At 33.1% G+C, this 15999-nt stretch overlaps 1 protein-coding gene across 2 annotated transcripts in view; it reads right to left on the bottom strand.

The window, feature by feature from the left end:
• The window catches only part of RYR2 (ryanodine receptor 2), a 699155-nt gene that overhangs the window by 106738 nt on the left and 576418 nt on the right, over positions 1–15999 (bottom strand). For both annotated transcript variants that reach the window (XM_074262493.1, XM_074262494.1), the window contains one exon: positions 7826–7925. In XM_074262493.1, coding sequence (XP_074118594.1) covers positions 7826–7925 — 100 coding nt within the window. The remainder of the gene's footprint in view (positions 1–7825; positions 7926–15999) is intronic.

Raw genomic sequence — 15999 nt, 5'->3', positions numbered from 1 at the left:
ACTTGATTACATTCCCTAAGTTTCTCTTACAATTGTTTCCTTATCTCTATTTATACCAGGACAATATACCCTTATCACTTTTTTTTTTTTTCCCCTGGACTACTGCAATAGCTGCTTAATTGGGCTTCCTATATTTAATGTCTTCCCTCTTCACTACAGGCTCTATAGTGCTATCAAACTGATATTCCTTTTTTTTAAAAATTAATTAATTAATTAATTACTTGATTTTTTATTAATTTTATAATTATAATTTTTTCACAGTGTGCATGAGTAATTTTTTTTATAACATTATCCCTTGAATTCATTTTATCAAAATTTCCCCTCCCTCTCTCTACTCCTTCCCCTAGATGACAGGCAATCCCATACATATTAAATGTATTACAGTATAACCTAGATACAATATATGTGTGTAAATCCAATTTTCTTGTTGCATGTTAAGAGTTGGATTCCGAAGGTATAAGTAACCTGGGTAGAAAGACAGGAGTGCAAACAGTTTACATTCAATTCCCAGTGTTCCTTCTCTGGGTGTAGCTGTTTCTGTCCATCACTGATCAACTGGAAGTGAGTTGGATCTTCTTTATGTTGAAGATATCCACTTACATCAGAATATATCTTCATACAGTATTGTTGTTGAAGTGTATAGTGGTCTTCTGTTTCTGCTCATTTAACTCAGCATCAGTTCATGCATGTCTCTCCAAACCTTTCTGTATTCTTCCTGCTGGTCATTTCTTACAAAGCAATAATATTCCATAACATGCATATACCATAATTTACCCACCCATTCTCCAATTGATGGACATACATTCATTTTCCAGTTTCTAGCCACTACAAAAAGAGCTGCCACAAACATTTAGGCACATACAGGTCCCTTTCCCTTCTTTAGTATTTCTTTGGGATATAAATAAGCCCAGTAGTAGCACTGCTGGATCAAAGGGTATGCACAGTTTGATAACTTTTTGGGCATAGTTCCAAATTGCTCTCCAGAATGGCCGGATTCTTTCACAACTCCACCAACAATGCATCAGTGTCCCAGTTTTCCCACATTCCCTCCAACATTCATCATTATTTGTTCTTGTCATCTTAGCCAATCAGATAGATGTGAAGTGGTATCTCAGAGTTGTCTTAATTTGGATTTCTCTGACCAGTAGTGATTTGGAACACTCTTTCATGTGAGTGGATATGGTTTCAATTTCATCATCTGAAAATTGTCTGTTCATATCCTTTGACCATTTATCAATTGGAGAATGGTTTGATTTCTTATAAATTAGAGTCAGTTCTCTATATATTTTGGAAATGAGGCCTTTATCAGAACCTTTAACTGTAAAAATATTTTCCCAATTTGTTACTTCCCTTCTAATCTTATTTGCATCAGTTTTGTTTTTACAAAAGCTTTTTAATTTGATGTAATCAAAATCTTCTATTTTGTGATCAATAATGATCTCTAGTTCTCCTTTGGCCATAAGTTCCTTCCTCCTCCACAGATCTGAGAGGTGGATTATCCTCTGTTCCTCTAATCTATTTATGATCTCATTCTTTATGCCTAAATCATGGACCCACTTTGATCTTATCTTGGTATATGGTGTTAAGTGTGGGTCCATATCTAATTTCTGCCATACTAATTTCCAGTTTTCCCAACAGTTTTTTTTCAAATAATGAATTCTTATCCCAAATATTGGTATCTTTGGGTTTGTCAAACACTAGATTGCTATAGTTGTACCCTATTTTGTCCTGTGTACCTAATCTATTCCACTGATTGAACTAGTCTATTTCTTAACCAATACCAAATGGTTTTGGTGACTGCTGCTTTATAATATAGCTTTAGATCAGGTATAGCTAGACAACCTTCATCTGACTTTTTTTCATTAATTCCCTTGAAATTCTCGACTTTTTATTCTTCCATATGAATTTTGTTGTTATTTTTTCTAGGTCATTAAAGTAGTTTCTTGGGAGTCTGATTGGTATAGCACTAAATATAGATTAGTTTGGGGAGTATTGTCATCTTTATTATATTTGCTCGGCCTATGCAAGAGCACTGAATGTCTTTCCAATTATTTAAATCTGACTTTATTTTTGTGGCAAGTGTTTTGTAATTTTGCTCATATAATTCCTGACTTTTCTTTGGTAGATGGATTCCCAAATATTTTATACTCTCGGCAGTTATTTTGAATGGAATTTCTCTTTGTATCTCTTGCTGTTGCATTTTGTTGGTGATGTATAAAAATGCTGAGGATTTATGTGGATTTATTTTGTATCCAGCAACTTTGCTAAAGTTGTGAATTATTTCTAATAAATTTTTATTAGAATCTCTGGGGTTCTCTAAGTATACCATCATATCATCGGCAAAGAGTGATAGTTTGATTTCCTCATTACCTACTCTTATTCCTTTAATCTCTTTCTTGACTCTTATTGCCAAGGCTAGCATTTCTAATACAATATTGACTAGTAACAGTGATAGTGGGCAACCTTGTTTCACTCCTGATTTTACTGGGAAAGGTTCCAGTTTATCTCCATTACATATTATGCTTACTGATGGTCTTAAATATATGCTCCGGACTATTTAAAGGAATAGTCTATTTATTCCTATACTCTCAAGCGTTTTCAGCCGGAATGGAGGCTGGATTTTATCAAATGATTTTTCTGCATCTATTGAGATGATCATATTTATTTTATTAATTTGATTGTTAATATGGTCAATTATACTAATAGTTTTCCTAATATTAAACCAGCCCTGCATTCCTGGTATAAATCCTACTTGGTCACAGTTTATTATCCTGTGGATGATTTTCTGAAGTCTTTTTGCTAATATCTTATTTAAGATTTTAGCATCAATATTCATTAAGGAGATTGGTCTATAGTTTTCTTTCTCAGTTTTCAATCTACCTGGTTTAGGTATCAGTACCATGTCTGTGTCATAAAAGGAGTTTGGTAGGACTCCTTTATCCCCTATTTTTTCAAATAGTTTATATAACATTGGGGCTAATTGTTCTTTAAATGTTTGGTAGAATTCACATGTAAATCCATCTGGTCTTGGGGATTTTTTTCCTGGGGAGTTGATTAATAGCTTGTTCTATTTCTTTTTCTGAAATGGGACTATTTAAGCAGCTTACCTCCTCCTCTGTTAATCGAGGAAGCCTATATTTTTGGAGGTAGTGATCCATTTCACTTGTTATCAAATGTATTGGCATAAAGTTGGGCAAAGGAACTCATTATTTCTCTAATTTTCTCTTCATTGGTGGAAAGATCCCCCTTTTTATTTTTAAGACTAACAATTTGATTTTCCTCTTTCCTTTTTCTGATCAGATTTACCAAAGGTTTATCCATTTTATTAGCTTTTTCATAAAACCAACCCTTAGTTTTATTTATTAATTCAATAGTTTTTTTACTTTCAATATTATTGATTTCTTTTAATTTTAGAATTTCAAGTTTAGTTTTTGGTTGGGGTTTTTTAATTTGGTCTTTTTCTAGTTTTTTAAGTTGCAGGTTGCATTAATCTTTTTTCTCTATTTTATTCAAATAAGGCTCTAAAGATATAAATTTTCCCCTTATTACCGCTTTAGCTGCATCCCACAAATTTTGGTATGATGTCTCATCGTTGTCATTATCTTTGGTAAAATTATTAATTGCTTCTATAATTTGCTATTTCACCCAGTCATTCTTTAAGATGAGATTATTTAATTTCCAATTACTTTTTGGTCTGTTTACCCCTAACTTCTTGTTGAATGTAGTTTTTATTGCATTGCGATTTGAGAAGAAGGCATTTACTATTTCTGCCTTCCTGCATTTAATTTTGAGATCTTTATGTCACAATATATGGTCAATTTTTGTATAGGTTCCATGAACTGTTGAGAAGAAAGTATATTCCTTTCTATCACCATTCAGTTTTCTCCAAAGATCTATAATACCTAGTTTTTCTAATGTTCTATTTACCTCTTTAATTTCTTTCTTATTTGTTTTGTGGTTTGATTTATCTAATTCTGAGAGTGCAAGGTTGAGATCTCTTACTATTATAGTTTTGCTGTCTATTTCTTCTTGCAACTCTCTTAACTTTTCCTTTAGGAAGTTAAGACTACTTGGTGCATACATGTTTAGTATTGATATGGCTTCATTGTCTATGCTACCTTTTAGCAAGATATAGTTTCCTTCTTTATCTCTTTTAATTAGATCAATTTCTGCTTTTGCTTGATCTGAAATAAGGATGACTACCCCTGCTTTTTTGGCTTCATCTGAAGCATAATAGATTCTGCTCCAACCTTTTACCTTTATTCTTTATGTGTCTCCCTGCTTTAAGTGTGTTTCCTGTAAACAACATATTGTAGGTTTCTGACTTTTGATCCAGTCTGCTATCTGCCTCCGTTTAATGGGAGAGTTCATCCCATTCACATTTACAGTTAAAATTACTAATTCTGTATTTCCTGCCATCATATTATCCCGATTATGCTTTTTGTCCCCTTGTCCCCCCTGAACCCCTTCCCCAGTATTGAGTTTATGGACCCCACTTGTGACGCACAGCCCTCCCTTTTTTAGTATCCCTCCCCCCTCCTTTTAAGTGCCTCCCCCTTTCTTGTAACCTTCCCTTATTCCCCTTTTCCTTTTTCCTTTTCCTCTCCCCCTTTATAATGAGGTGAGAGAGAATTCTCTGAAAAACAAATATGTCAATTATTTGCTCTTTGAGCCTACTCTGATGAGAGTAAGATTCACACAATGTTTCTCCCCCTCTCTAAATTCCCTCATATGTGGTAGATTTTTTTATGCTTCTTCCTGGGATGTAGTTTCCCTTTTTTATCTCTCCTTTCCCTTTTTCTGATACTATCCCCTTCCCTTTACTACTTCCCTTTTTTATGTTATATCAGTAAAATCAAATTATTCTGTATGTCCACAACAGAGATACAGTTCTCAAGAGTTCTTTTTACCTTTTTCTGCTTCTCTTGAGTCTTGTGAATGTAGATCAAATTTTTTGTTTAAATCTGGTTTTTTTCTTAGAAACAAATGGAATTCCTCTGTTTCATTAAATGACTATCTTCTTCCATGAAAGAAAATGCTGATCTATAACTGGGTAGTTTATTCTTGGTTGCAATCCTTGTTCTTTTGCCTTTTGGAATATCAGGTTCCAGGTCCTTCGATCCTTTAATGTGGAGTCAGCCAGATCTTGAGTGACCCTTATTGTGGCACCTTGATATTTGATTTTTTTTTTTCCCCTAGCTGCTTGCAATATTTTTTCCTTAGTTTGGTAGTTCTGCAGCTTAGCCACTATGTTCAGTGGAGTTCTTTTTTTAGAGTCTTTTTCAGAAGGTATTCGATGGATTCTTTCAATGCCTATTTTCCCTTGTGTTTCTATTATCTCTGGACAGTTCTCTTTGATGCTTTCCTGTAAAATAGAATCTAGGCTCTTTTTTTCATCATAATTTTCTGTAAGTCCAATAATCCTCAGATTATGTCTCCTAGATCTATCTTGCAGGTCTATAGATTTTCCCAGCAAATATTTGACATTATTATCCAGCTTTTCATTTTTATTTATTTTTTTTGTTTTGTTTTGTTTTGTTTGACTGATTCTTGGTTTCTCGATGAATCATTCATTTCTATGTGTTCAGTCCTGATTTTTAAGGAGTTATTTTCTTCATTCACATTTTTAAGTTCTTTTTGTATATGTCCAATTGAGTTTTTAAATGAATTATTTTGCTCTGTTGAATTTTTTTCCATTTCACTAATTTTTTTTTTAGTGAGTTTTCTTTTTCCAAATCATAAATCCTACTTTCTTGTGAATTTTTTCTTTTCCAATTCAGAAATCCTACTTTCCTGTGATTTTTTAACCATTTCCAATTCACAAATTTTGTTTCCCTGCACCTCCTCTGAATTCTTTATTTTTTCCAACTCAAATTTCAGGACGTTGTTATTCTCTATCATAGCTTCTCTTTCCTTTCCCCATTTTTCTTCAAACTCTCTTAACTTTTTAATTGTCTCTTCTAGGAGAGTTATGTGATGGGGGACAGGTATCATTCCCTGTTAGGGTGTTATCTGGAGACTGTCTGCTGTTAGCCTCCTCGGGGTTGGATACCCGTTCTTTCTCTGTATAGAAGGTGTCAATTGTTCTCTTCAGCTTCTTACTCATTGTTAACTCTCTGTGGGGGGGTCTGCCCTTTGGTAAGAAATTTATCAGCTTCCTCTCAGACCAGACGGATGCAGCAATCCTGTGACTGATCTAAGAGAGAGCTCTGGGAGAGAGTTCCCCTCCTTCCTCCCCGGAAATGCTTCAGAGGTGGTTAGCATGGCTGCACTGCAAGAAGTGCCCATTGAAGGACCCCAGTTGTATGGCCTAGCGACTGCCTTGAGGTTTAAGGCTGAACAGAGAAAGTGTCATAAACCCCAACCAAAGCCTCCCGTGAGGCCGTGGATATTAGCAGTTTATGCGAAAAGCCCCTGTGCTCAAACTGGAAGTGTCTGCTCGGAACCCATGGTCCCTGCTGTGGAGGTTCTGCTGCTCTGGGAGTTCTGCTGCTGTTGGAGTTTCGCTACTGCTAGAATTCCACTGCCTCAGGCTAGGCCTCACACTATATGGATTAGAGGCTGCTCTGAGCTGTGCCCCTGCTGTTCAGGTTCTTGACTACCCCAAGGAGAAGCCCTGGACAGCAGAAGGCGGCTGCATAGCCATGCCGAGATTGGTGTTAGGTCACTTCTGGATTGGGGTGGTTCTAGGATCTGGCTTTATATTTTAAAGTGGTTTTGATTTCTCTTCTGAACTGCTTTTTATAAGCAGAGTAGAGCTCTCAGCCTTTACCAGATTCCTCTATCTCAAGTGGCTTCTCTGATCCCAGAGTTCTCTCCAGCCCGTTTGGCACAATGTGCTAATACTTAACCCTGTCTGTGCTGATCTTTTTTTTCTTCCCCTCAGAACAGACCTTTTCTGTTGAAATTCCAGATTCTCTTTAGCTGGTAAGTTGTGCTTCTAATCCTTGTGGTTTTTATCAGTCCAGCATTATTTTTGAGGCTGATTTAACTAGTTGGTATTGAAGGAAGAAGGGAGCTTACAAATTCATGTGTATCTTCTCTGCCATCTTCCAAACTGATATTCCTAAAAAACTAAGTTTGACCACATCACTGGATTTCCATTATTTCTAGGTCACAATAAAATATAGATTTTTTTTTCTAGAATACATCTGGAATTTTAAATCCTTCACAATTTGGTTCTAATTTATTTTTCCAAGTTGATAACTCATTCCTCCTTTTTAAGACATTATATGTTCCATCCCAACTGTCATTTCCTACTTGAAAGTACAATATACCCCCCTGCCTGTGGACCTTTTGGCTCAGCTACTAAGCAATATCTCTTCCTTTATTCTTCTTAGGATCCCTACTTTTCTTCATAGAGGCTAAATCCTTCAAGAAGCCCTTTCTGATTTCCCCTTAAATATTTTCTCCTAAGTTATTATATATCTATTTTGTATATAACTTACATTTTATAAATTTTTTTCTGTGAATGTATCATATTCCCCAAGCATAAAGTACTCTTCTTGAGGGCAAATATGAAACTTTTCAATTTCTATCGCTAATCCCTTGCACATAGATATATAAAAAAAAAAATCTTGCTAATTTACATAATAGAAATATTTCAAAATGTTGGGAACAGGATTTTTCAGTAAGAGTTCTGAGGGAAGATCTTTATAGATAAGGGAAAATGAACTGAAGGCTCAATAATGGTTAAAGTTGAAATTTGATTAATAGAATCTAAAACACCCATTAAAAGAACCATTTTGTAAGCATACGTAATTTGAATAAAGACATAATAATAGGGAGAAAGACTATTAAAAGGCATCTTTTTACAGATTCTTACCTTTGCTGGCACTGATCGTCTGTAGCACCATTTCAGCAGCTCCTCTGTCATGTAATCGTGCTTGCTGGTAGAGGAGTTTTTGTTTTTCCATTTCTTTTTCCTGAACACAAATCCCAACCATTTATGTTGTAGTCATCAGTGAACATAAAATTTGTCTAAAGACGATAATTTTTATAGTTATCTCTTCATGTATGGGCTCTATGACAACATTGTGAACCATTTCAACACAAACACTGTTACTCAATAGATACCAACATATTCAACTCATTTCCCCCCCCCTTTTTTTACTTTTCTCAATATACTTTTAGTGCTGGTTTATTAGGATGAATTTTCTCAATTGTGAATTGTTCGATCAGCCCAAAACACATATCACAGTTTTGTAGCACTTCATTAAACTTGCACTTTCTGAATTGTATTTTTGTGCATTTATTTTTCACATTTTTAGTAATCTCCCATGACATGACCATAACTTGATACTGCTCAGCAAATGACTCGAGTTGCAAGTTGTCACTGAATCACAGAAAAGCTTGATCTGAGACATCTTGTAGTTTAACCAAAATTGAAAGCTGATATAAAAAAGAGGTAGATTTCAACTAAGTAGTGTACTTATCATACTGATCACCCCAATCACATTGATCCCCAAAGAATAAAGAATGCAATGTGCCTTTATATTTTGTATTCTCTGGTGGTAACAAACGATACTGCATGGCGCTGCTGGAGCAATGATTGAAGTTTATTCTTTTCCATTTAAACTACCACTGAAAACATAAAGAAGAAAATAAAAATAAAATATAAAGGCACAGCAAGTTCAAGACTAGTATGATCATTCACTTGAGCAATCCAGTTCGCTGGAGAACTGAGACGGGACTAAGCAGTATAAGTTGCAAAATGAAAGTTGCATAGAGCCCTTTGACAGCGAGTCCATCAGAATGGCGTGGTAGAAAAGCTTAGTCAATGGGACATGAAACAGTCAATTAGTATCATGTCCAAAAACACAACGGCCAAAACATATATGACCTAAGAGCAGGAACAGCTGCAGCAGAAGTAGCCAGAGTGACAGCTTTGCTGCCATAAACTTTCCATCCAAAGTACGGAAAATAGACACTGGAAGATGGAAGAGGTTTAAAAAATGAAGGCTTGCTAGTTACATAATATGAAAAATAAAGTAAACTAAAAGGAGAGGGAAAATAAATGGGCTCAAACAAATGAAAAAAGAAACCTTTAAATCAAAAGCAACCAACACAGACATTTATGCTGTTACCAGAGAGTTCTCGCCGAGGCTGGCAAATTTGTTTCTTAAATCTTTGATAATATCGTGCTGCGAAAACAAAATTGATCAGGTTTTTTTTTTTCACACTACAGTTAGAGCTCCTGTGGTTAATTTTTATTTTTTTCTTAAATTATGTGATAGGCCTAAATGGAAGCATAGAACAGAAAAAAAAAGGCAGCTTTGCTTTATATGTAGCCATGCTAACATCTAAAAGGTTTGCCTTCATGTTTAAACCTCTTCCTGTGAAGTCAAAAAACAAAACGAAAACAAAACCACACACACACATACACAAAACTATATTGTTGTTACAACACAATTTCAGGAAAACTGAAAGAAAACCCTTTTGTCTGCTCTTCAGAGCTGCTTAAAACTGATGAGCAACATTTGATTCTTCTTTTTAGACCCAACAATCTTTTACTTTCCTTCTATTGCTAGAGCTGCTTAAGGTTTGCTTCCAGGTTTTGTTAACAAAGTGCTTTTCAATGTAAGAGTGGTAACAAAGTATGTAACAAAAAACATCATTACTATCAACAAAAGAATCAAGGGATGAAAAAAGATGAAGATAGAGAAAAGGCCAGTTCCTACTTTGATATAAGAGAACAAATGAAGACAGCCTTCAGGTTGACTTGACAAACCACCACCAAACATGGACATATTTGAGTAGAAATGTTCAAAGACAGAACAATTTGGATTAAAAAAAAGTTAAATTCCTGGTCTCCTCTATATTAACTGAATGTGACAAAGTCCATTAACTATAAACACAATTTGCAAAGACTCTATTGTTTTGATTATACAGCACTTAATACTGGGTAATTGATATATACTTTTTTGGAAGATGAAAAGACTCACTTGAGTAAACATTCAGTCAAAAGGTATAGACTAAGATTTGCCAGATCAATATTAAATATATTGTAGATTATTAATGGTTCCATTTTTAGACTGAGAGGCAAGACCTAGTCAGCAATTCTCTAGTACATCTTTTTTCTTCTTCTAAGAATTGTTTGCTCTATGTTACTCTATCCCTTATTAGTGAAAAATATGTCATAACTTTAAAGTCTTGAAAACTAAATGAGAAACCATAAGAAAGGTATAGGATAATAAATGAGTACTAAATAGAAGAAAATAAGTTTTCTTTTACTTTAGGATATGAGTGAGGGGAAAAATGCAATTTACAACAGGAATCCCATCCTTTCTTTCTACTTCATGGTTCTTTTTCTAGTAAATTTTAGGTATCAAGTGAATGATTTAATTTTTAAAAGAGTTACTATAATAAGAATAAAATCTAGTTTATTTTAGAGTAATTGCCAAATGGGAAAAGATAATTAATGTTCCCAGAAATCATTCTATGGAGTTGTTATTTTTCCTTATTTAGGGTAGCTCTTGATTTGTGAAAGGTGGCATGGCACAGTGGAGGAAATGATGGACTTGAAGTAATATTTTGGCTCAGCTACCCCCTCTTACATGCACTGTGTGACCTTGGACAAATAACTTAATGTTTCACTGTCCCAAGCAATATTCTAAAATTATGAATTGCAGGGTATATGCCAAACTTTTTTAGTAGTAGGAATGATTCACTGAGAAATTACTTTATGAGTTAAATCACATATTTGATTTAAAAAAAACCCACAATTGAGTAGTAGCTTTTATTTTCAGATTCAGATTATCTGAATTTCAATATGATCTCAAATTAAAATTACCACTTGGTCATTTTATATTTGTGGAATTGTTCCAGGGTTACAGAAGAAGGGAAGTATTTTGGAAAAAAAAAATAAAGTTAACTTAAATTTATCCCCAAAGAACATTGATTTTAGAAAGCAAGAGAATTAAAAATCACTAGATATTGTTACAAATAGGCCATAATGAAGCTCTCAAGAGTAGATGCATTTATCGGTGAGACAAGAGATGTGATTTGAATATCTAGATTTGAAATATTAATCAAACAACATTCTTCTCAGAGTGACAACTTTGCAATCAAATCTCTCATATTTTATGAGTGTATCTCAAGCTTTTGACATTTAAAGAGTAAAACAAAATAAGATGATTCTCAAAGAAAACATAGTCCTTTTGCATCCTCAATAGTCAGGCTAATGTTAAGACCAAAAAGAGAAGAAAACAAGACATAGAAGTAACAATGGACCCTTTTTCCTCTGTGGTCAAAGAGTTTTTCGAATCCTTTTGATGATCCCAGAATAGAGAAGGGAATGTATGTAGAGAGGGGAAAGATTCCCTCTTTCTGAAAGGGCAATCTTCAGTACTTTCTTGAATTTACAAGAGGCAATTTCAGCTAAAGGCTAATGATTTGAATCTCATCGGTTATGGCTCCAATAGCACCCAATAATTTTCAGTTTAGTTGTTTTCAAGTCTTCCACATTTGCTTAGAAAAATATCATGATAATTACCTTAAGATTTCTACTATATGTCTTAAGGAAGCAAGTTGTGATCTAAAGAGAATGTAATTTCATGAACTGCATTTTATATTTTTAAATCCAAGAAGAAATAATTTTTTAAAATAAAATTATTATTTTATTTGACATGTTTTTGAAGGACTCACAATATATTAGAGAAATTAAAAAAACATTTTTTACAGAATGAATTCTTTGCTTACTAAACAGAATAAAAGATATTGACAGAAAGCAAAACTTGATAACTACATGCAAGAAAGATGGAAAGAAATAAAGTGGTAAAAACTTGATAATAATATTCAGATCATAAATCAAACAAGAGATTTGAATATTCTCTAATGTTCAAGATACTAAAAAGCTAGGCTTTTGTATTTGTGGTAAATGAAATTATATTTGTCTATTTCACACTGCAGATAAAAAATTACATATTGGTTAATTTATTCTATATTCTGAATACTCAACAAATAATTTATAAATGCTGAATTGATTACATGATAGTATCTTGCAATGTGAATAGCTTTGTAGAATTAATCTGAAAGAAAACCAAATTACACCTGATACAGTATTTTGTAGTTTTGCCAAATGAAAAGATGAAAAGGCCAACACAATATCAATATTCTTTTTATATACATTTACATTTTAGTCAATTAATTATTTACAAGAAAATAGGTACAAATGTAGTTATACTGATTAATATATTTTAAATGTGATATTTAATTTTATTCTCACATTCCATCATAACAATTTCTCCTTGTGTTCTAACCTTCAATACTACTAAAGTTTTTCTATACTTTTGTTTCTCAATATTAAAAAAAATCCTTACATATGCTCAATTTGAAACTGTTCAAATCTAGCATGATTTTAGCATCCAGATTTCTTAAGTATTTAACAATTATAATAATTGGAATCTTAGAAATTTACTTCACACGGTATCTTACTAAAACAATGCAGTATCTTTATCCAAATTTTCTATGTTAAAATACTGTAGCAAGTAATTACTAATAGGCTGCAATAAACAATAAAAGTATGAGAAGAAATAAACTTATTGAAGAAAAGAGGGATGGAAGATGAAGGGAACAAACATTCATATATTAAATGCTTCTAATATGAAAATCAGACACAGTATATGCAATTGATAAGTACTATTTCTTTTGATTTGGCTGAAGATCCAGAAGATTAAATCAAAAGAAAAAAAAGTATAGAATGGATTTCCTAAATTATTTCTTTTTATATTCTTTACAATATAGAAGTGTGATCAGATATTATGAACAATTATACTTCTTCAGGGACTTGTTTATGGAACATGCTTATCTAAATTAGTTTAAAAAGAATATCAAAAAAAGGATACACAACTAAGATGAAACAGATTTTATAACTGAAACTCTTGCTAACACATTCTACAATACTAAACTATCAAAGAAATGTTCAAGGCAGAGCAGTGGATCAAGTGTGAGGTCTGAAGATAGTAAGACTTATCTTCCTGAGTTCAAATCAGGCCTCAGATATCAACTAACTGTGCAAACACTGAGTAAGTCCCTTAACTCTGCTTGCTTCAGTTTCCTCATCTGTAAAGTGAACTGGAGAAGGAAATAATCTAATATCTTTGCCAAGAAAATCCTAAATAAAGTCATAAAGAATTGGACGTGACTAAAATGACTGAACCATATAAAATGATAAAAAATGCTATTAAGTCACAACTTTGAGGGCAGCAAATTATCCAGTGTGGTTTATTGCACACATTTTTAGACTTTCTCAATCACTGTGGTAATTCCCTCCTACCCTTTTCTAAATTTCTTTCTTTCTTTCTTTCTTTTTTTTTTTTTTTTTTTTTCACTTGAAGCAATTGGGGTTAAGTGACTTGCGCAGGGTCACACAGCTAGGATGTGTTAACTATCTGGGATCACATTTAAACTCAGGTCCTCCTGACTTCAGGGCTGATGTGCTATCCACTACGCCACCTAGCTGTCCCCTCCCCCTTTTCTTTAAAATAAAAAAAAAAACAAAACATTGTTTTATATATGTTGTCTGCTTGATAGTAGAAAAGTTGAGTGATACTAGGGGAAATGTCATGTAAAAGCAAGATATACAAGTAAAATTTATTTTATGAAAGAAAATATGTAATAATATAATAAAGAAAGCATAAACTCTACATTTCTTTTCCTAAGAAATAAAATATACAAGCAATATATGTGTTGATATATATATATATATAAATATATATATATATATATTTATCTATATACATATACATGTATGTGCTTGTGTGTGTATGTGTGTGTGTATGTGTGTGTGTGTGTGTGTGTGTGTATTACCTAGGATTTAGACTAAGGGAATTCATAGTCATAGTGTACTTTTCCTTCATCTCATCAAATCTGGAGTATAATGCTGAGTTGTGGGCAACATATTTGATGAAAAGTGCTACTGAGAAATGCTGTAAGATTTATAAAGAACAACCAGGATAATGATGAGCCTGGAGATCATATCATATGAGCATCAATTCTAGGTATGGAAGATATTTAAACTGGTGAAAAGAAAATTTAAGGGGCCAATGCAGTTGGTTTAAGTATCTGAAAGAGGATCATGTGGAAAGAAAGCAACATTTGTATTGTTTGGCTGCAGAAGTCAGAACTAGGAGCAACAATAAAAAAAAAAAAATTAAAAAAAAAAAAGATGCTGACATGAAAAATTTTTAAGGGAAAACTTTCTAACAATTGGAATTCTTCCAAAGTGTAATAGATTTCCTAGGGAGGTGGTAGGTTCCTTTTTATGGATGATAAAGATTTGAGAAGATGCTGGGTGACAACACTTACATGCATGTTGTAGATGTAGCTCTAGTTTACAAAGTATTGATTTGCGATCTTTTTAAATTCTGAGACTGTCTGATACCTTTCATATCATACCATATCTTCTTGTATCCAATCAGATCCCAATTGATGAATGAATCTCAACATGAGAATGAATTCTATCACAAATGAAAATAATTCTACTTTTAAATATGTCTTTCCTATAAAGAGGAAGAAAAGCCCTCGTTAGAACTGATCACTGTTTGGTTTATATACTTTTATGATCATAGAATTTAGAACTGGAAGAAACCTTAGAAATTATTCGATCAAATCCTTCATATTACAAATGAAGAATGAAGAAACTTAATCCAAGAGATGTCAAGTGATTTGCTTAACACTCCACAGGTAATAAGCATAATTAGGTAGGATTCAAACCCAGAGATCAAAAGCTGTCTACCAAATGTGGGCTCTGTTTCTAAATTGGTGATTATAATCTATCAGCAAGAATCTGATAACTTTATGAAGTTTTCAAATATATTAGACTATTTTTCACATGTTTATACTACCTAGTGTTTAACAATTTGTTCACTATTCAGAGAATATCTTCAGTGTTAACTACGCAGAAAACATTGTATTAGGCACTCTAAGGGTATATTAAAAAGGAATAAAATCCATCAGTTCAAAGAACTTAAAATCTGGAAGTGAAGAAAAGCTACATCCAAAATAACGGATACAAGGCACATTAATAGTATATAATAATTTTTTAAAGAACTATAAGAATTCTAAGGACTCTTGCAAGACTTTTCAAGACTCAAAAGATCTAAGGGGATTGTGGAGTATTTCATATAGAAGGAGGATATTGAAGTAATACTTGAAGGATAGTTAGAATTTCATTAGAAAAGAGAAATTTACAAAAGAGCAGTGAGAAGCAGGAAACCATCACAACTGAATTATAAGTTATTGTTAACTATCTATAAAGTTGTATATTGTTTCTTCTGTACTTCCTGTTCTGAGAGAAAAATTGGGACTTTGGAATTTAATATGTGTTTAATCTCATTGATGTAGTAATAATAAGTATTGTAACATTTTAAAGTATGCAATGTCTCATTTGAACTCAGAACAATTGTATGAGGATAATATTATTCTTATCATTAAAATTTTATAGATGAGGAAATTGAATCTAATTGAGTTTAAGTGACATGCCAATGGTAACAGAGTCATTAAATATCTGAAACAGGATTTGAATATAAATCTTCTTGACACCAAGTCCAGTGGTCTATCAACCAAGTGACTTAGTGTATAGTGCTTTGGACTTGAAATCAGGAAGACCTCTAGGTTCAAATAATAAATCTAGTACTTATTAGCTATGTCCCTGGAAAAGTCCATTAACCTCTCTCAGGTTCAGTTTACTCATCTTTAAAATGAGAATAGCACTATTTCACACAGGTGTTGTGAGAATCTAATGTAATCATGAATGTCAAGTACTTTATAAACCATGAATACTATATTCATTATGATCTTGCACTGTGCCACCTATTTGTGACAATCCAATGAAGCAGAAGAAAACCCACCTACTTCTGAATATCCTGTAGAAATCTAGTCCCCTAAATGTTACCAAGCCTACCCAAACACTAGAATGTTTCTTGAATTCTCTTGACATTGTTTAGATACAAATGTAGCACAACTACTGACCACTGACTGTCTCAATCTTGCTATATG

This window comes from Sminthopsis crassicaudata, chromosome 4, assembly GCF_048593235.1.
Source record: "Sminthopsis crassicaudata isolate SCR6 chromosome 4, ASM4859323v1, whole genome shotgun sequence".
Taxonomy (NCBI): domain Eukaryota; kingdom Metazoa; phylum Chordata; class Mammalia; order Dasyuromorphia; family Dasyuridae; genus Sminthopsis; species Sminthopsis crassicaudata.
Note: the sequence above shows the minus strand (reverse complement) of the source record. Positions and strands in the feature narration are given on the sequence as shown.